General features: G+C 48.9%; 2 protein-coding genes across 2 annotated transcripts in view; one reads left to right on the top strand and one right to left on the bottom strand.

Moving 5' to 3' along the window:
* The window catches only part of RIOK1 (RIO kinase 1), a 207,602-nt gene extending 203,689 nt beyond the window's left edge, over positions 1–3,913 (bottom strand). Inside the window, exon 1 of the mRNA XM_063923108.1 lies at positions 3,769–3,913. Within this exon, the coding sequence (XP_063779178.1) occupies positions 3,769–3,803 (35 nt within the window). The 5' untranslated portion in view covers positions 3,804–3,913. The remainder of the gene's footprint in view (positions 1–3,768) is intronic.
* Positions 3,205–20,515, top strand: part of RBM22 (RNA binding motif protein 22) — a 162,099-nt gene continuing 144,788 nt past the window's right edge. The window contains exon 1 of the mRNA XM_063923106.1: positions 3,205–3,300. Within this exon, the coding sequence (XP_063779176.1) occupies positions 3,220–3,300 (81 nt within the window). The 5' untranslated portion in view covers positions 3,205–3,219. The remainder of the gene's footprint in view (positions 3,301–20,515) is intronic.

Raw genomic sequence — 20,515 nt, 5'->3', positions numbered from 1 at the left:
TTGGAGACAGGGTTATCCGCAGGTGCATCTGAAGATGCGACCCTGACCATTTGTTCAACAGATCCCTTTGGAAAATTCTTGCGTGGAATCTGCCGAATGGAATTGCTTCGTAAGAAGCCACCATTTTTCCCAGGACTCTTGTGCATTGATGTACAGACACCTTTCCTGGTTTTAGGAGGTTCCTGACAAGCTCGGATAACTCCTTGGCTTTTTCCTCCGGGAGAAAAACCTTTTTCTGAACCGTGTCCAGAATCATCCCTAGGAACAGCAGACGAGTTGTCGGCATTAACTGGGATTTTGGAATATTCAGAATCCACCCGTGCTGTTTTAGCACTTCCTGAGACAGTGCTAATCCCATCTCTAGCTGTTCTCTGGACCTCGCCCTTATTAGGAGATCGTCCAAGTATGGGATAATTAATACGCCTTTTCTTCGAAGAAGAATCATCATCTCGGCCATTACCTTTGTAAAGATCCGAGGTGCCGTGGACAATCCGAACGGCAGCGTCTGAAACTGATAGTGACAGTTTTGTACAACGAACCTGAGGTACCCCTGGTGTGAGGGGTAAATTGGAACGTGGAGATACGCATCCTTGATGTCCAAGGATACCATAAAGTCCCCCTCTTCCAGGTTCGCTATCACTGCTCTGAGTGACTCCATTTTGAACTTGAACTTCTTTATGTACAGGTTCAAGGACTTCAGATTTAGAATAGGCCTTACCGAGCCATCCGGCTTCGGTACCACAAAAAGAGTGGAATAATACCCCTTCCCTTGTTGCAGAAGAGGTACCTTGACTATCACCTGCTGAGAGTACAGCTTGTGAATGGCTTCCAACACCGTCTCCCTTTCGGAGGGGGACGTTGGTAAAGCAGACTTCAGGAAACGGCGAGGTGGATCTGTCTCTAATTCCAACCTGTATCCCTGAGATATTATCTGCAGGATCCAGGGATCTACTTGCGAGTGAGCCCACTGCGCGCTGTAATTTTTGAGACGACCCCCCACGGTCCCCGAGTCCGCTTGAGAAGCCCCAGCGTCATGCTGAGGCTTTTGTAGAAGCCGGGGAGGGCTTCTGATCCTGGGAAGGAGCTGCGTGTTGCTGTCTCTTCCCTCGACCTTTGCCTCGTGGCAGATATGAATAGCCCTTTGCTCTCTTATTTTTAAAGGAACGAAAGGGCTGCGGTTGAAAAGTCGGTGCCTTTTTCTGTTGGGGAGTGACTTGAGGTAGAAAAGTGGATTTCCCGGCTGTAGCCGTGGCCACCAAATCTGATAGACCGACTCCAAATAACTCCTCCCCTTTATACGGCAAAACTTCCATATGCCGTTTTGAATCCGCATCGCCTGTCCACTGTCGCGTCCATAAAGCTCTTCTGGCCGAAATGGACATAGCACTTACCCGTGATGCCAGTGTGCATATATCCCTCTGTGCATCACGCATATAAAGAAATGCATCCTTTATTTGTTCTAACGACAGTAAAATATTGTCCCTGTCCAGGGTATCAATATTTTCAATCAGGGATTCTGACCAAACTACCCCCGCACTGCCCATCCAGGCAGTCGCTACAGCTGGTCGTAGTATAACACCTGCATGTGTGTATATACTTTTTTGGATATTTTCCATCCTCCTATCTGATGGATCTTTAAGTGCGGCCGTCTCAGGAGAGGGTAACGCCACTTGTTTAGATAAGCGTGTTAGCGCCTTGTCCACCCTAGGAGGTGTTTCCCAGCGCTCCCTAACCTCTGGCGGGAAAGGGTATAATGCCAATAATTTCTTTGAAATTATCAGCTTTTTATCAGGGGCAACCCACGCTTCATTACACACGTCATTTAGTTCTTCTGATTCAGGAAAAACTATAGGTAGTTTTTTCATACCCCACATAATACCCTGTTTAGTGGTACCTGTAGTATCAGCTAAATGTAACGCCTCCTTCATTGCCAAAATCATATAACGTGTGGCCCTACTGGAAAATACGGTTGATTCGTCACCGTCACCACTGGAGTCATCGCCTGTGTCTGGGTCTGTGTCGACCGACTGAGGCAAAGGGCGTTTCACAGCCCCTGACGGTGTTTGAGTCGCCTGGACAGGCACTAATTGATTGTCCGGCCGTCTCATGTCGTCAAACGACTGCTTTAGCGTGTTGACACTATCCCGTAGTTCCATAAATAAAGGCATCCATTCTGGTGTCGACTCCCTAGGGGGTGACATCCTCATATTTGGCAATTGCTCCGCCTCCACACCAATATCGTCCTCATACATGTCGACACACGCGTACCGACACACAGCAGACACACAGGGAATGCTCCTAACGAAGACAGGACCCACTAGCCCTTTGGGGAGACAGAGGGAGAGTTTGCCAGCACACACCAAAAGCGCTATATATATATATCAGGGATAGCCTTATAATAAGTGCTCCCTTATAGCTGCTTTGTTATATCAAAATATCGCCATAAATGTGCCCCCCCCCTCTCTGTTTTACCCTGTTTCTGTAGTGCAGTGCAGGGGAGAGACTTGGGAGCCGTCCTGACCAGCGGAGCTGTGAGAGGAAATGGCGCCGTGTGCTGAGGAGATAGGCCCCGCCCCTTTTCCGGCGGGCTCGTCCCGCTATTTAGAAAAATTAGGCAGGGGTTAAATATCTCCATATAGCCTCTAGGGCTATATGTGAGGTATTTTTAGCCTTTATAGGTACTCATTTGCCTCCCAGGGCGCCCCCCTCCCAGCGCCCTGCACCCTCAGTGACTGCCGTGTGAAGTGTGCTGAGAGGAAAATGGCGCACAGCTGCAGTGCTGTGCGCTACCTTTAGAAGACTGCAGGAGTCTTCAGCCGCCGATTCTGGACCTCTTCTGATTTCAGCATCTGCAAGGGGGCCGGCGGCGTGGCTCCGGTGACCATCCAGGCTGTACCTGTGATCGTCCCTCTGGAGCTTGATGTCCAGTAGCCAAGAAACCAATCCATCCTGCACGCAGGTGAGTTGACTCCTTCTCCCCTCAGTCCCTCGCTGCAGTGATCCTGTTGCCAGCAGGAATCACTGTAAAATAAAAAACCTAGCTAAACTTTCTCTAAGCAGCTCTTTAGGAGAGCCACCTAGATTGCACCCTTCTCGGCCGGGCACAAAAATCTAACTGGAGTCTGGAGGAGGGTCATAGGGGGAGGAGCCAGTGCACACCACCTGATCGGAAAAAGCTTTACTTTTTGTGCCCTGTCTCCTGCGGAGCCGCTATTCCCCATGGTCCTTTCAGGAACCCCAGCATCCACTAGGACGATAGAGAAAAGGGGACTGTCCTGCGAAAATCGGGACAGTTGGGAGGTATGCATTTGGGTCCTTATTGCTGTGAATTGTGGTGATGAGTAATCTTTATTTTTGGGGACAAACCTCAACTATTAATAGATACAGTATCTCCCTATGAGCCATTCACACATCCAATAGATTCTCTTACACATATCCATTTATATAACTTTGCAATCACTGCATATCACAATGCAATGCTCGCAGTCAGACTACCCCTCCTAATAAATGCGCCAGGTTTATATAAGGAGTCAGGTAAAGAAACGCGATGCTGACAGGAACCGGTACTCCCCTACCTACAGCCACACTTCCGGGGAATAGAGTAACTACAGAGCGCTGCTCGGGCCTATAGCTTTGAAAAGATATTTACAGAAAGTACGAGTTCTAGAGTCCGGCAGGCAGCCCCGGCCCCTATCGCTGCTACATGGCACATCAATCCGTATTAAGATACGGGATACTAGTGCATAATATTCGAGGAATACACATCACCTTTCCTGCTGCTCCGGTGCGGCGGAGGCGGCCATGTTGGTGCTCTCAGCGGCAGCGCAGCACGTGTGTCCAGGCCCCCTCCCGCACACACTAGTGACAGCAGCAAGACACCCTCCCGCACACACTAGTGACAGCAGCAATAGCTGGTCAGGCCGCCCCACAATGTGTTTATCCCTGTACACTACTGACTGAGAGCCTCCCATCCCCACATTCCGCACGAACAGCTGCTGTAAGCGGTATCGACCTATCAAGAGTTAAACTTTTAGGAAAATTAAAGCACATATGTTTTTGCTTTCTTTGTATTAGTTTTTCCAAACGTTCCCTGGATTTGATGTATTATAGTAGTATTGATCTGACTTCACTTCTACATAATTTATTTAGGAAAGTGTTTTACAACTGGTTTTGTTTAGAATTTTCCCTCATTTGGAAAAATGTATATTTCTCCTTCAGAGTCCAAAGTAGTAGCCACAGGATATACCCTGAGTTGTAGGTGGCGTCGGGATCGGGCACCAAACGGTTAAAGCTTTTGGACTCCCAAGATGCAACAGTCCAGCCTCCCTATAACCCCACCTGCTGGGCAGATGTATTAACCTGGAGAAGGCATAAGGAAGTGATAAACCAGTGATAAATGCACCAGCCAATCAGCTCCAATATGTAAATTAACAGGAGCTGATTGCCTGGTGCATTTATCAACTTGCATTTATGACTTCCTTATGCCTTCTCCAGGTTACTACATCTGTAGTAAAATTTTGTTTGGTGCTGCAGGAGCCGGACCACTGTAGAAAATGGTGTGGCTGTCTTTTTCTGCAGCCACAAGCTTTTATTATTTTACTAGGTGATTCATCGCGCCCTACGGGCGCTCTTCACACCGTCGTAAGGGGCTACGCCCCCTTAACCCTTGCACGCCCTTATTATATGGAGTATTACGTCCAATCATAATTGTGAGTAGTTAAATATTGCACGGACAAAGGGCGTGCAATGGTTAAGGGGTCGAAGCCCCTTGCAATGGTGTGAACAGCGCACGCAGGGCCTGATGAATCACCTAGTAGGTGCTGTGGTTGGGGGAGTGGTGGGTGCGTGGGAGAAGCAGATGGGGTCCGGGGTTCTGCGGGTGTGGGAGGGTTTGGTGCGGTGGTGCTGCGGGTGGGGGAGGGGCTGGTGTGGTGGTACCGCAGGTGGGGTCTGGAGACACCGCAGGTGAAGGAGGAGTGGGTGCGGGGGTGTCACGGGTGGGGGAGGGGTGTGTTGTGGTGGAGGGGTGCCGTGGATGGGGTCTGGAGGTGCTGCGAGTGGGGGAGGGGCGGGTAATGGTGGAGGGTATTGGGGGTTGTGGTGTGTGTAGAGGAGGGGGGGAGTGGGTTAGGCAGATGGGGAAGGTTGTGTTGTGGTGCAGGGGTGGTGTATTTGTGGAGGGTGGGTGGCAGGTATGGGGCTAGTTTGGTTGGGGGATGGGCTTGCGTGGGTCGGCAGGTATTGGACAGGCGGGTGCGTTGTTGTGGTGGGTGGTGTTTGAAGTCCTTTGGAGTTGTGGGTGTGTGCAAGTTGTGTTTGTTGCTGTGTTGTTAGGGGTAGGCGGTCATGAGGCGTTGGTGTTGGGTCGGGGGTTTGCAAGGATGGGGAAGGGGTTTGCGTGTGCAGGGGGGTGGGAGGGAGCGTGCTGCATGCATGTTGGCCGAGTTTGGAGCTGGAGTGTTCCAGGGTGTGAGGGAGAAGAGGGTGCGCTGGTGGGGTGTTTGGTGGAGGCTCAGGTGTTGCAGATGTGGGAGGTGTGTTTTTTGTGGGTGTAACAGTAGCCTATGCTATCTCCCTGCCTGCTGCCTGGAGCTCTAGAGACGTTTGGAGAGGGAGGGTGGTGAGTGGTAGCTGTAAAGTGAGCTTTGACCTGCGCTGGCCCCGTCCCGCTGCACTTGTTCCTGCCCTTTGTGAGCCCCGGCATGTCTACACACTGTGTGCCTGGGTTCGGTGTATAGATTCTGGATTAGCCGCTCGTGTCCCCAGCCCTGCGGTGTGCATGTCTGACGCTGCCTCGCACCTGACATTCACACCGCGGGGCTGGGGACACAAGCAGCTAATCCAGATTCTATACACGTAACGCAGGCACACAGTAAGGAGCGCAGTGCTTGCAGTGTCAGGCTTGGCCAGTGTCCCGTTCCGCAGACGCCGCCTCCCGGCCAGCATGTCCCCCCAACGGCTGAATGTGTTGGCAGGTGACGGGTTGCAGGAGGGAGGGGTCCCGGGTGTGGGCTGCGGGTGTAAGTCCGGTGTGGGTGTTTCCGGGGAAGAAGCCGCTCATGGCCGCTGCACCGTTGTGAGGATGTCAGGCGGCAGGCATAGTGGAGCGTGGTGCTTGCAGTGTCAGGGTTCTCCGTATGTGCAGACGCCAGCTCCCGGACAACATGACCTCCCCACTGACTGGATGTGTTAGGTGGCGCTGAGGTTGCAGGAGGAAGGGGTACCTCTCAAACTGCAGGTAGTGGTCTACTGGCACAGGCCATGGTGTGACTCCCTGTGCAGCTGACTCCGCCCAGCGCTGTGACTCCACCCAGCGTTAGAGGGCCAGGCACACACAAGGCAAATATATAGGAGATGTTTATTTATTTTTTTGTGACTTTAATATGTGTCTTATACGCATTGACAAAGTCGCTCCAACAACTTCCCGCTGGTGTCGCAACAACAGTTACCTTTTGTAAACACTGGTGTTACGGCGGGCACCAGTTGGATGTACTTGCAGGTCCACACTGACAATCCCAGGCTGCGGCCGGAGCACGGGGAGAAGGTGAGGCGTCTATTTCCGGTTAGTGGTTTAAGACGCATGTAACGCAGCCTTACTCGGGGAGACTTACCACACAGTCGCTGACACTGCCGTCCACCTCAGGTGCACCAGCGCTAGACCTCGAATCATAGGCTCTAGGGATTAGTAAGAGACCGCGATTCCTACGGTGGATGTCATCAGTGGGGAGTAAGGCGCTCCCCTGGTGGCCCCTCTCCCCAGTTCCTGACCAGTTTCCTCCGAGTTTCCTGCCATGAACTGAAATTTCCCGCTTCTGTCTGAGACACTAAGACATAAAGGGGTCTATTTACTAAGCCTTAGATGGAGATAAAGTCCACGGAGATAAAGTACCAGCTGTCATGGTCCTGACTGTATGTCTCATATTTGGTGACTTACCTCTGCCATCTGTCCTGGATCCTGTGTCACTGGGATAAACAGCTTGCCAGTACCATGAGTTTCCTGAGTGTTGAGAGGTAACGAGCTCCACCAGTGTTGATTAACCTAAGTCTCTGTATGCTGTGCCTACACAGCAAGCATTGTTGTCATTATACTATATACCTCTCTGATTCCAGTGGCCACCAGATACATTCTCCAATGTGCTCAGCTCTCTGGTGTTTGGACCTAAAAGCCAGCATCCTCTGTTTATTTTAGGAGTTTAGGATGCAGTGTTTTTCCGGCCTGCTAGGCATCACTCCACATCAGAGCCTAACCTGGAGTACTGACATGACAGCAGGGTTTGATCACCTGACCTGGAGCTATCCAATCCTGCGCCAGCCTGAGACTCTCTGAATCAGCTGACTCTGTTCACCAATCAACAAGGACCAGGAAGTATAAGTAAAGAGACTTGTGTAACAGAGGGGGCCAGTTCCTTGTGTCACACATCTCTGTGTGAGCTTAATAGCAAGCTCCCTAAGAGGTAACACTTTTACTTTGGTTCCGTTAAAACTCTGCTCTTTCGCTACCCAGTATGGATTACAGTTGTGTTACCAGTTATATCCAGTATCATTCTCGTCTTAAAGACACAGCCGCAGTATTCTTCAGTCTCGTCTTAAAGACACAGCTTCAGTCTTCAGTTCTTCAGCCTCGTCTTAAAGTCACAGCTACAGTCTTCAGTTCTTCTTCAGCCTTGTCTTAAAGTCACAGCCACAGTCATTGTTCTACTTACAGTTGCGTTTCCAGTTATATCCGGTACCAGTCCGGATTACAGTTGCGTTCCAGTATACCTGTACACAGCCTGGTTCACAGTGCGGTTCTCAGTCTCACCGGTAACCAGCCCAATTCTCAGTCTCACTGGTAACCAGTCCAGTTCAACGTCTTCAGCTCTCCTCCCAGTTCTGCGCAACTCCAGAGAACCTATTTCATAGTAACCTTGAGTACACAAACGCCCACTCCTGTGACCGTATATCCAGTTCATTCTCACCAATGCATTCACCATCCTTCTATCAACACCAAGTCCCTGGTGATCCAGTGGTCAGAATACGGCTCCCTCTGCCGAGGCCTGGGTTCGACCAGGGGTTAAAGTGAGCCGGAACGGGGCAGAACTGCATTCCGTCAGTTCCGCCCCATGCCGCAGGGAGATGCCGGGCGCCCTCTGAGATTGTGTTACCAGCGGGCGCCCGGCTCTCTCTCACACAGCGGCAGCCGGAGGCAGGAGCTCAGTACTGAGCTCCGGCTTCTGGCACAGTGAGTGCGCGCTATGGGAGAGACGTCATAACGTCTCTCTCATAGTGCTCAGGAGCGGACGCCGAGAGGACTGCAGCAGTCAGACGCGGGAGCGGGGCTCGGTGAGTATGGTGTTTTGTTTTTATTATGTGTGTGTATATACTGGGGGGCTAACTAGGCTAACTACAAGGGGGCAAGCTACTGAGAGCAAACACCTGGGGCACATTACTACAGGGTGCATTACCAAAGGGGTGCATTATTACTGGGGGCATTATTACAGGGGGCAATACCTTTAATGTATGGGCGCCGGGGGAGGGGGGGGTGAGTTCCACCGCCTATCTAGGACCACTTTAAGCACTGTGTTCGACCCCCCCCCTCCCCCAGTCAGGGATTGCTCCTTACTACTTCATCTCACTGATTCCCACAAACGAGCCAAATATACACATAGTCCTCCAGTTACCCACACGGACTTCACATACACGCCGGGGACTTCACATACACGCCGGGTTCACAAAAACCACAGTCATGACACCAGCCAATCTGCTCCTAACTGACATTTCACAGACTGGATTAGAAAAATGACAGGATTGGATTGGCTGGTACTTTATCTCCGTGGACTTTATCTCTATCCAAGACTTAGTAAATAGACCCCTCAGTTCAGTCAGAGTCGCTGTGTTCACAGTCTGTTTCTGATAGCCATTTGTTAGCGGCATGATCAAATATGGAAGTGGGGTTCTAGTCTCCCTGTATCCCGCTCTCCTGAGGCAGGTGATACAGCACTGATTTCTTACCTACCTTGGTGGTATTGCGTAGTTGAGTAAGTGCCTAATGCAAATGAGCGACTGTGTACATATTGGTTGCTGTGCGTCTAAATATGCTAGCCTCCCGGTATACCACTCATTGGAGCCAGGTAAATACAGTAATGTTTTTTCCTACCTACGTTAATGTATTGTGTAGTTGAAAAATGTGGTCATTTTGCAAATGTATACTAATGCATTATTATGTGACTGTTGGCTAGTACAGTTGTCTGACTTTAAACCTTTTTTCTGTGAGTATCACTTTATCTCTCTCGGGTCTTACCCTCAATGCTGGTGCAAGCAGGGTAGGTTCTGATTGTACTTCACGTTAAAATTACATAAGTGAAGACTGTCACATTGATGAACTGTAATACACAGTTGTGTGAATAAAATTGTTGCTATGTCCTCACAAGGCAAGGGTAACGAGACAGCACCTACATTAATATCATGTTTGTCCTGCAAAGCAGGGTTAGCCCCTCAGGACCTGGTACAAAATGAGTTATGTGTAACCTTAAAGTTTCATTAAAAAAAATTCAAACTGGTTAATCAACCGGCCTTAAGCCAGGAACCTGTTCAAGCACAAGAAGCCCCTTGGGCATCCTTTGCACAGGTTTTATCCAATATAGCGGATCGCCTGGCAGTTCTGGCTATATCTCCAGGTATGGGGTACCAGCAAAACCCTTCTTTGCAACAACCCCCATGGGTGAATGTGCTGTCACACTCAGTCCAAGATTTAGCTCAAACTTTGCCTTTCAGTAATTTTTACAGGCAGACAGGCCCAGGGACCTGGAGCACCATCCTCAGAGTCTACACAGTTTTCAGAATCCGAGGATACTTCAAATGATGAAGCTGGATCATCTCACTCTGAGTCTACATCAAGAGAATAGGAGCACCGTACCTCAGTAGATATACCTGAGTTAATTTGTGCAGTAAAATCCATTCTGTCAGTGGAAGAGGTAGTAGAGCCTGTATTAAAATCTATGGCTCCTGTTTTTAAATGTCCAAAAACAGTCAAAGCAGAATTTCCAAACTCAGATCAGCTGATGGAAATCATACAAGAGGCATGGGTAACACCCAGTAAGAAATTTAAGATACCAAAGAAATGGGGTTTTTATTATGCTGTCCCACCTGTGGACTGTTTGAAAAGGGAAGTGCCTCCTAAGGTAGATGGCCACGTAGTTCGACTGGTGTGCAAATCTACATTACCTCTGCCATCTACATCATTAAATGATGCAACAGACAGAAAAAATCATAGTTATCTTAAGTAGTGATGAGCGGATTCGGTTTTACTCGGTTTTACTCGGTTTTACTCGGTTCTCAAAACGGCATCTTATTGGCTCACGGATGTCACGTGTTTTGGATAGCCAATAAGATGCCGTTTTGAGAACCGAGTAAAACCGAGTAAAACCGAACCTCGCTCATCACTAATCTTAAGACTGTATTCTCCCCAACAGGGGCGAGTACAAGACCAGCTATGGCCACAGCTTGGGTGGCTAAAGCAGTGGCAGGCTGGGCAGAAGCCTTGGAAAATTATTTCTCGGTTCCAGCAACAAGAGAACAGTTATCCCATATAGCTAATATAAAGCAGACAGCTGCTTTTATGGAAGAAGCAGCCTTGGATATAGGTATATTAGCTTCTCAAGAATCGACTACTTCAGTAGCCGCTCGCAGAACTGTTTGGCTACGTTCTTGGAAGTCTGAGAATCCAAGAAGGTATTGGAATTTTTGTCGGAAATATTTTTGTCGCCCTTTTGTCGGAAATATTCTGTTTGGTACAGATTTGGACAATATTCTATTGTAAGAAGCAAACTCCCCAAAAATATGGGTTTCCTTCGATATCTTCATCAAAGCCCATGTTTCCTGCTTTCCGGTCCCAAGGTAAAGTAAAGGGAAAGGCTTATAGCAAGCAGTTTCAATCAGATAAACTGGGTAGGACCAAGATCAAACAGGCTTGGTCAACCAGACGCCCCGACTTCCAAACCAAAAGACAAGCTGTCGGCCTGATGGCATGGGCCTCCACCTGGCAGCAGTGCACAGGTTTAGCAGCAGTCCACCACAGATACCTGGGTTCAAGAAGCGGTGTCTCACGGTTACACCTTCTCCTTCAAGAAGCGTCCTCCTCAACAGTTCTTTTATACCAGCATGCCGCCAGTGGCAATGAAGGCCAGGGCTCTGCAAGAGGCAATTCAGAAGTTGCTAAAATCAGGAGTAATAGTACCAGTTCCCCCAGCACAACGAAGTTTAGGTTTCTATTCCAATCTGTTCCTGGTTCAGAAACCTAATGGGTCTCAGAGACCCATTCTCAGTCTCAAAACTCTGAACAAATATATTTGGGTTCCTCAATTCCATATGGAAACATTATGAACCATTATCCTGGCAATGGAACCGTGGGATTTCATGGTGTCCTTGGATATTCAAGATGCCTACCTAGATGTTCCAATAGCACCTTCCCATCAGTGCTATCTCAGGCTCGCAATCCTCCAGCAACAATTTTAGTTTCAGGCTCTGCCCTTTGGACTTACCACAGCTCCAAGGGTATTTACCAAAATGATGGTGGTGATGGCAGTTCACCTACGTTGTCAGGGAATAAGGATTTTCCCATACCTAGATGACCTGCTAATCCTGGCACAATCCCAGAAACTCTTACAGGCCTACAGGCTCATGGCTGGTTCATAAATTGGGCAAAGTCTTCCCTAGTCCCATCCCAACGGGTGATGCACCTAGGGACTGTATTGGATACAAGTCTACAGAAAACCTTTCTACCTCTGAACAAAATATCCACAATACAGACGAGAATTTGCAGATTGCTACACAGTCGGAAAGTATCCATTCATTCAGCAATGCAAATTCTGGGATCAATGGTCTCAACAGTCAACATGGTAGAATATGCTCAGATCCATTCAAGACACCTTCAACAACTGATTCTCTTCAAATGGAATGGACTGCATCAGACAATAAAGTCAGACAATGATTCTTCCATAGGAAGTGCGTTGGTCATTAGCCTGGTGGCTACAGACGTCCCATCTGGACAAAGGTCGACCCTTTTGGATATCAGACTGGGTGCTTCTGACAACAGATGCCAGTTTCCTAGGCTGGGGAGCCGTAACAGAACAGTACTCTATCTAGAGACGCTGGACCAAGGAAGAAAGCTGTCTGCCAATCAATGTCCTTGAACTTCAGGCTATATTGCACTCACCCAGACAAAAGAAATACTGCATGGCAAACCGATCTAGATTCGGTCAGACAATGCTATGGCAGTAGTGTACCTCAATCACCAAGGAGGCACTCACAGTCGGATAGCAATGAATGAAGTAAGCCACACATTAAAGTGGGCAGAACTTCATCATCCAGCCGTATTCGCAGTATTCATACTCGGAGTCCTAAATTGGGAAGCAGACTTTCTCAGCCAGCATGACATTCAGGCAGGCAAATGGGCCTTGCACCCAGAAGTCTTTCATATCCTGGTAAACAAGTGGAGATTGCCGGAAGTGGACCTCATGGCCTCACGTCAGAACAAGGTACTCACATACGGGTCAAGAACAAAGGATCCCAAAGCAATCTTCGTGGATGCCTGTCAGTGAAATAGAAGTTTCATCTGACATATGTCTTCCCACCAATCTCCCTGTTGCCCAAAGTAATTTGAAAATTCAAACAGGAAGGGGGTGCCGTGATATTAATAGGTCCGGCGTGGCCAAGGTGAAATTGGTACACAGATCTGCAGTGGCTGTCTGTAGACACTACGTTCCTACTGCCTCAACATCCAGATCTACTGATTTACGGTCCTTGTCTCTACGAACACCTGTCTTTGACGGTGTGGCTCTTGAAACATCTATTCTAAAGGCAAAAGGCTTTTCACAGGCGGTAATTCAAACGATAATTAAAGGAAGGAAGCCATCCTCGGCTCGCATCTATTACCGAATATAGCATACTTATTTTTAATGGTGCGCAAAATATGACCCAAGTTTTTTAAGAGTTTTCAAGAATTCTAGCATTCCTTCAATCAGGACGAGGTCTCCGCTTAACTTCACTGAAGGTACTGGTGTCAGCATTAACCATATGGTTCCAAAAGAAAATTGCAAACCTACAGGATGTTTGAACTTTTTTTTCCAGGGAATGCTTCACATTCAGCCTCAATTTGTACCCCTAACAGCTCCCTGGGACCTAGGACTAGTTCTCAGGGCTCTACAAGATACCCCATTTGAACCACTGCAGCGTGTGGATCTCAAATGATTGACAGCTAAAGTTTTCTTTCTACTGGCTATTGCTTCAGCTAGAAGAGTATCAGACTTAGGGGCACTATTGTGTCACCCACCATTTTCTAGTATTCCCTCGAGATAGAACAGTTCTCTGAACCAGATCTGGATATCTACCTAAGGTGGTCTCTAAGTTCTATCTTAATGAAGAAATAGTAGTTCCGGCCTTTCAGTTGCAGGATCTCTCTGTGGGAGATGCATCATTGGACGTAGTTCGTGCACTAAGGATCAGCGTGGATCGTACCAGTGCCATCAAAAGAACAGACACTCTCTTTGTTCTATACGGATTTCACAAGAGAGGATGGCCTGCCAATAAGCAAACATTGGCCACATGGCTTCAGAAGACTATCTCAGAAGCATACTCTCAAGCTGATCTCCCTATCCCAGATAATATCTCTGCCCACTGTACCCGTTCAGTAGGTCCTTCATGGGCAGCCCACCGTGTTGCCTCAGCTGAGCAACTCTGTAAGGCAGCCACATGGACATCAGTAAATACATTGATTAGACATTATGCCTTTGATGCCTTTGCCTCTTAAGATGCTGCATTTGGGCAAAGGTTTCTCCTGTCCAATCAGGAGCGTCCCCTCCCTTAGTTACTGCTTTGGTACATCCCAAGGTATATCCTGTGGATACTACTGTAGACCCTGAAGGAGAAAACAGAAGTTATGGTAGACTTACCGTTGATAACGCTGTTTATCCGAGGTCCACAGTATCCACAGGGAACCCACCCTGACGCACCTGATTTGAGAAGAGGAGCCTCAGGACAACAACCACTGAGTAAAGGTAGCGTAGCAGGACCTGCTGGGTGCCACTAGCCTACAAGCAACCATCAGAACACCATTGAATCCTTACCATTTGATGGCAGCAAACAATGTAAGGTCACCATCGAATGGTAAAACACTACCATTGGAAGAAAAACATTGCTGATCGTCAACCTTGCATTCCATGTCCAGCCATAGGTAGCTGTGTCAGAGTCCGAGTTATTTTTGTACTAAGCGTTAGGTTGCGTTTATGCCCAAAATATAAACGGGCAATGATTTCACTAGCCATGTTTTGCTACTAAATAGGGTACCATTTATCAACGAGATTTAGCTAAACTCTTTGCGTATGATAAATGGTGCTCCAGCCAATCAGCTCCCAACTGTAATTTTTCAAACATATGACAGTTGGGAGCTGAATGGCCGGAGCACCAGTTATCATATGCAAATTTTAAATAGCTTAAAAACTAGTTGATAATGGTGCCCTAATTTCCCTTCTAAATTCCGGATATAAATATGATCAGAAGCGTGAAGCTTTTTTAACCCGACACTTACTGTAGTTAAAGAAAAAAAATAAAAACCCTTTTGAAGAAGGTACAGCAGGTTATTTAGGGGCCTATTTATCATATATCGCATATTCAATGCAATCTATGATAAATCATACCACTCAAGATCGCACTGCAAAATGCAATCACATCGAGCGGATGCAGGGGCGGATTGGGAACTAAAAGTGGCCCCGGAAACATTTCTGGAAGTGGCAGCATGCGGGATCAGTACACAGGGTAATAAATATGGGATGCAAGCAGTGCCATCGCGAAAGGGCCCTGGGGGCAGCATCGCTACTGTGCCTTGGATGTACTTCAAATTGTAACTTTTTTTTTTTTTTCTTTCATGTGCCTCCAGACCGGCACTGCACTGTAAGTGTATGTCTTATAAAAATCTAAGATCCTGGGGGCGTGGCCTGGATGCAGAAGGCACCTTTTGGAGCTCCCGCGGATTGCGGCCTACAGACACCTCTCAGACCGGGGCCTCAATTCCAGCATCAACCCGGAAGGCCTTCCGAGACCGGAGTAACTTTACCGCAGACCCTACCATCATAGCCGAACACAGACATCAACAAACTGCGGCCGGAGCCGTCGGAGGAGAGCCGGAGCTGTGCGGCGTTTGGCGGCCGGACGGGAGGGAGACATCGCTCCAGGCCTGGAGCTTAGACCCGCGCGCCACTGAGGGGACGGAGCGCGTACGCAGCACGGTGCTGTGCCGTCGGGTGGGAAGTCGGTGCTCCGAATCTGCATTTCCTAGAAGATTGCCCCGCTACCCTGGGCCTACCCTCCGTCCGGAAGCCAGGACCTAAAGCCAACAGGTGAGCCCCAGCGCTGTAGTGCGGCCACGGCGGTGCTCCCTGACGACCTGCACACACATACACCCCTCTCTCTGAATTGCCTGCACCGTCCCTCCCGCACGCTCCTACCTACCCTGGTGCTCTTAGGAGGCCCCCGCTGCTACTGTGGGCGACCATCACACCCCCCTGACCTCTAGGGAGGCTATCCTGTGGGGCTATAAGCTGTGGGGACCCCTGAGAGTGGAGGAAGAGTGTGAGACTCACACAAACAGAGGGCTGCAGCGGCCATCTTGGATTTTACAGGATTTTACAGGGGAAGCTGCTGCAAGCTGCAGAACACACTGAAGTCCCTGGACCCTGTGACGGAGGGGTGCCTGGGAGGGGGGGTACCACGTCTATCCACCTCTATCCCACAGCATTTATTTAATAGACCCGCTGGTCCAGAGGCGTGTGCCTGGCTCCCCAACCCCCTCTCCCAGCTGGGAACCTCTCACCTCCCATCTGGGCCCCGCAAGATGGAGATTAACCTCTGCTTCGCCATGTGTCATACCGGTCTTCTGATGTAGCGCAGACCACCTACCCGCCACCACCCGTGTCTTTTATGCTTACCTAAATCTTCACTATATTCTGCGTGATCCTGAGCTTCTTCATTATTATCTACATCCCGTCTGCGGAACTTCACTCCACTGGAATGCCTTCTAAAAAGGTCAAAGGGGTGCTGCCCCCGAGAGTATCTTTCCCACCTCAGAAGTCGTCATCTGCCGCCTCTTCTCTACGGAAGTCCCCGGCTGCCGCCTCTCCGCAAACTACCCCCAGCAGCCCTACCTCCCCGCCGGGGTTTGACCCTGATTCTGATGCACCTCTCACAGTTAAAACCCTGTACCAGGCCCTCTCAACATTTAAATCTGAGTTGACGCAGGACCTCACCGCAGCCCTTCGGGAGGTTAAGACGGAGCTGCACGCTATAGGAGACCGTACGGACCATCTAGAGAGGAAAGTAGAGGAATTGGTCTCGTCTCATAATGACCTCATAACGGCGCACGACCAGCAGCAAAGTGACCTTGAGACGTTTAAACTCAAGATTGCAGATATAGAGGACAGATCCCGGCGGAATAATATTAAGATCCGAGGCATCCCCGACTCCGTGCAGAACTCCGAGTTGGAAAATTACGCTACTGTCCTGTTCCAGAAGCTGCTACCTAGAGCTGATGCTAGAGAGCTGCTTATAGACCGGATCCATAGACTGCCTAAACCACGCTCAGTTGCCCCCTCGCTCCCGAGAGATACACTCCTGAGGGTGCATTTTTTCACAATCAAGGAACGCATCTTGAAAGCAGCCAGAGAGGCGGGCGACTCCGACCCGAATGCCCTCGGCGGTTTACAACTGTTCCCGGACTTCTCCGCCCTAACCCTGGCCAAACGACGAGCATTCCTCCCCGTCACTTTAGCACTTCGCGACCAAGACATCTCGTACAGATGGGGCTTTCCAGTGAAGCTTGTCATCTCGCATGAAAACAAGTCTTACACAGTGACTTCACTGGAGACGGGAGTCAAATTATTGGCGGAGTGGGATATCTCTGTTGTACTACCCCCTGGATCCAAGAAACAACCCACCATCCGCTCGGAATGGGTCACCGCATGACGTTGATATATCCAGCTGGGGTTCTCAAGTTGAACTGTTTATCATACCGTTACTACAGATTTGACTGCGCCATTGTTCATGATAAGGTCACGTGAGTGGTCCTATGTGATGTCGTGATAATGATGTACCAGCTTCTCATTTTATGTCTGAGTTTATGTATATCTGTTTTTTTTTTTTTTTATCTACTTTATATAATTTTCCATGTGCTCTCATGTGTACTGTTGGTAAGCATATTTACTTCTGCTTACTCTTGTTTTTTTTTTTTTCTCTGTTCAGTTTCATGGGTGGTGGCGCTAGGCGCTAGACGCTAGGCCACATGTTCCCCCCTGGTAATATACTACTGCACTTTTTTACCTCCCTTGCAGTGGTTATGCCGACCCGATATACTGGGTCGTTTTGGTTTTTCCCTCCCCCCCCACCTCCCTGTACCCCCCCTCCCCCCACCCACCCCCAGTTTTATGATGTAGGTACTCGCTGCTCAAAACAATTCTATTTGGATAAGCGCCAAGACCCTTCGCCTCTCACAACGTACATTAGCTTGCTCCGATGGTTCGGGTATTATCCATGAATGTTAAGGGGCTGAATTCCCCCAATAAGCGTAGACTGGCTCTGGGTAATTTTGCTAAGAATAAAGCTGATATTGTTGCCCTGCAGGAGACACACTTTTCATCTATTGCACCCCCTATTTTCAAAGATCGCAAATTCCCTCGAGGTTATTTCGCCAATGGCCCTTTTAAGAGAAACGGTGTGGCCATATTATTTAGAGACTCCATCTCCTTCACTCTACACTCTCAGATAGCGGATAAAAACGGCCGGTATCTCATACTGAGCGGCCTTTTAAATGAAAAACCGGTAACTCTGGTCTCTGCATATGCCCCGAACTCACACCAAGTTGCCTTTATCCGAAAGTTATGTGTAACTATTCATAAGATTCGTAAGGGCTCCCTTTTGCTCATGGGGGATTTTAATTTAGTCCTTGACCCTAAGCTGGACAGGTCTCCCAGGACCTCCCCCGCCACTTCAGCCCCCCCCAACGCCCCTTCCTTAGCCTTTCGTAACCTCTTGGCTGAATTTGATCTTTATGACATTTGGCGAGGGCAAAACCCCACAGGACGGGAGTACACTTACTATTCCCCTGTCCACAACTCTTACTCCCGTATTGATTTTATATTCTCGGACAAATGGACTCTCCAGTTCGCCAGATCTTTAGATATTCTCCCTATAACTTGGTCAGACCACGCCCCGCTGATTCTTAATTGGAGTCTAGCCAGCCAACACTGCCCCCCCCGTCCTTGGAGACTCTCTCCTTATTTACTGTCCAACCCAGTTTCAAAAAAAATCATAGCTGATAGTATATCATCCTATCTGGAGTTTAATTCTCCGTCAGACACGTCCACCCTGAACTTCTGGTGCGCACTTAAAGCTGTCATCCGGGGAGCGGCGATTCAGGCGGGAGCACAGCTCAAGAAACTTAATTCACAACGCCAGACCGATTTGGAACTCAAACTAAAGGACTTAGAGGACAAAAACCAATCCAGACCTACGAAATCTTTACAGAAGCAGTTAGTAGATATTAGGTCCCAACTTCAGACAATGCTAATGGCGCGCACCCAGGCTTCACTAAATAGGATACGTCAGAAGTTTTACCTAGCGGGGAACAGGCCGGGGAAAATGCTTGCCCGGAAGCTTAGGGCTCAGCAAGCTAGGAATAGAATCAAGCTCATTATATCCCCCACAGGCACCAAAATTTCTAACCCAAGGGAGATAGCGAATCAGTTTGCTAACTACTACTCCCATCTCTACAACCTCTCGGCAGATCCTGACACCCCACAACCTACCCCTTCCTCTATCAACTCCTTCTTAGCGGATTTAACCCTCTCAAAAATTTCAGATGATCAATTAGCATTACTGAATTCCCCATGGTCCTTATCAGAAACCCTCCAAGTGATCAAGTCCCTACCTCAGGGTAAGGCACCCGGCCCAGATGGCTTTATTAATGATTTTTATGTTTCATTCCAGGACCTTCTAGCTCCCTATTTAGTGGCGGTTTACACCGATATTACCTCGCAGGGCACCCTCCCTCAGGAGATGCTCGAGGCACGTATTGTCACGATCCCTAAACCGGGCAAAGATGTGACCTCCTGCCAAAATTATCGTCCCATTGCGTTACTGAATGGGGATATTAAAATATACACTAAATTAATAGCCTCTCGGCTGAACACCCTCCTTCCCTCCCTGATATATCCGGACCAAGTTGGTTTTATCCCGGGAAGACAGGCGTCCGATAATACACGCCGGGTCTTCAATCTTGTTGATTCCCTAAACTCCGAGCAAGGTCTCCTTCTGCTATCTTTGGATGCAGAGAAGGCCTTTGATCGTTTAAACTGGTCTTATATGCGAGAAGTCCTAGCCAAATTCGGCCTGCGCGATCGCATTCTCTCCTCGATACTAGCCCTGTATAGCTCCCCGACGGCCCGGGTATTCAGTAATGGTTTTTTATCCCACCCTTTCCCAATCTACAATGGCACCCGCCAAGGCTGCCCCCTCTCCCCTCTTATATTCGTGCTAGCCATTGAACCACTGGCAGCTAGGCTACGAGCGGACCCACAGTTCCCTGGACTGCGATTAGGCACCACATCACATAAACTATGTCTGTTCGCAGACGATGTTCTCCTATTCGTAACAGACCCAGCCACAACTCTCCCTCATCTGCATACTGTTTTAGATAGCTACTCTGCAGCATCGTAGTATAAACTAAACGCCTCTAAGACGGATGCTTTGCCCATTAACCTCTCTAACTCCTTGCCCCTATTACGCACTAAGTATCCGTATAACTGGAAAACATCCTCGATACGATACCTGGGTATTCTAATTCCCCCATCTACCTCCTCTGTATTTGAGGCCAATCTCCCTCCTCTGCTGTCTTCCCTCCAGATGTTCACCAAATCATGGCTCAACTATGAAGTTTCTTGGTTGGGCCGCCTGGCCGCCTTTAAAATGTCGCTGCTTCCTAAATTAATGTTCTTGTTCCGAACTATCCCTTTTATCTTCCCTAAAAAGTACCTAGATAAGGCCACTACAATCCTCACTAACTATATATGGTCTTCGCGCCCGCCTAAACTTGCTCGCGCAAGGATGTCTCTACCAAGGAGAGCCGGTGGCCTAGATATGCCTAACCTATCACTGTACCAAGAGGCCTCCCTTCTTGCCCAGATTAAAGAATTTCACAAAGATGTATGTCCGGAGTGGACGTGTCTGGAGGAGGCTGCCTGCCCCCGTTTTCCCCTGAAGGATCTTTTTTGGATTCCTAGGCCCTTACGCCCACAGTGCTTAAATATCCTCCCCTCTACCCGTGCCACACTCCAGATTTGGGACAAACTGACTGCGGCCATATCCCCTTCCTATCATAATCTCTCTCTAATTTCGCTACGAACGGTAGCTGCTCTAGTCCCTAATCTTGGCCTGGCGGGCTGGAGGTCCAGAGGGATAGAGGTCCTGGGGGACTTGTTTAATGGGTTCGTAC

This window comes from Pseudophryne corroboree, chromosome 5, assembly GCF_028390025.1.
Source record: "Pseudophryne corroboree isolate aPseCor3 chromosome 5, aPseCor3.hap2, whole genome shotgun sequence".
Classification (NCBI taxonomy): Eukaryota; Metazoa; Chordata; class Amphibia; order Anura; family Myobatrachidae; genus Pseudophryne; species Pseudophryne corroboree.
The sequence above is the reverse complement of the archived record's forward strand: the minus strand, read 5'-3'. Positions and strand labels throughout refer to the sequence as shown.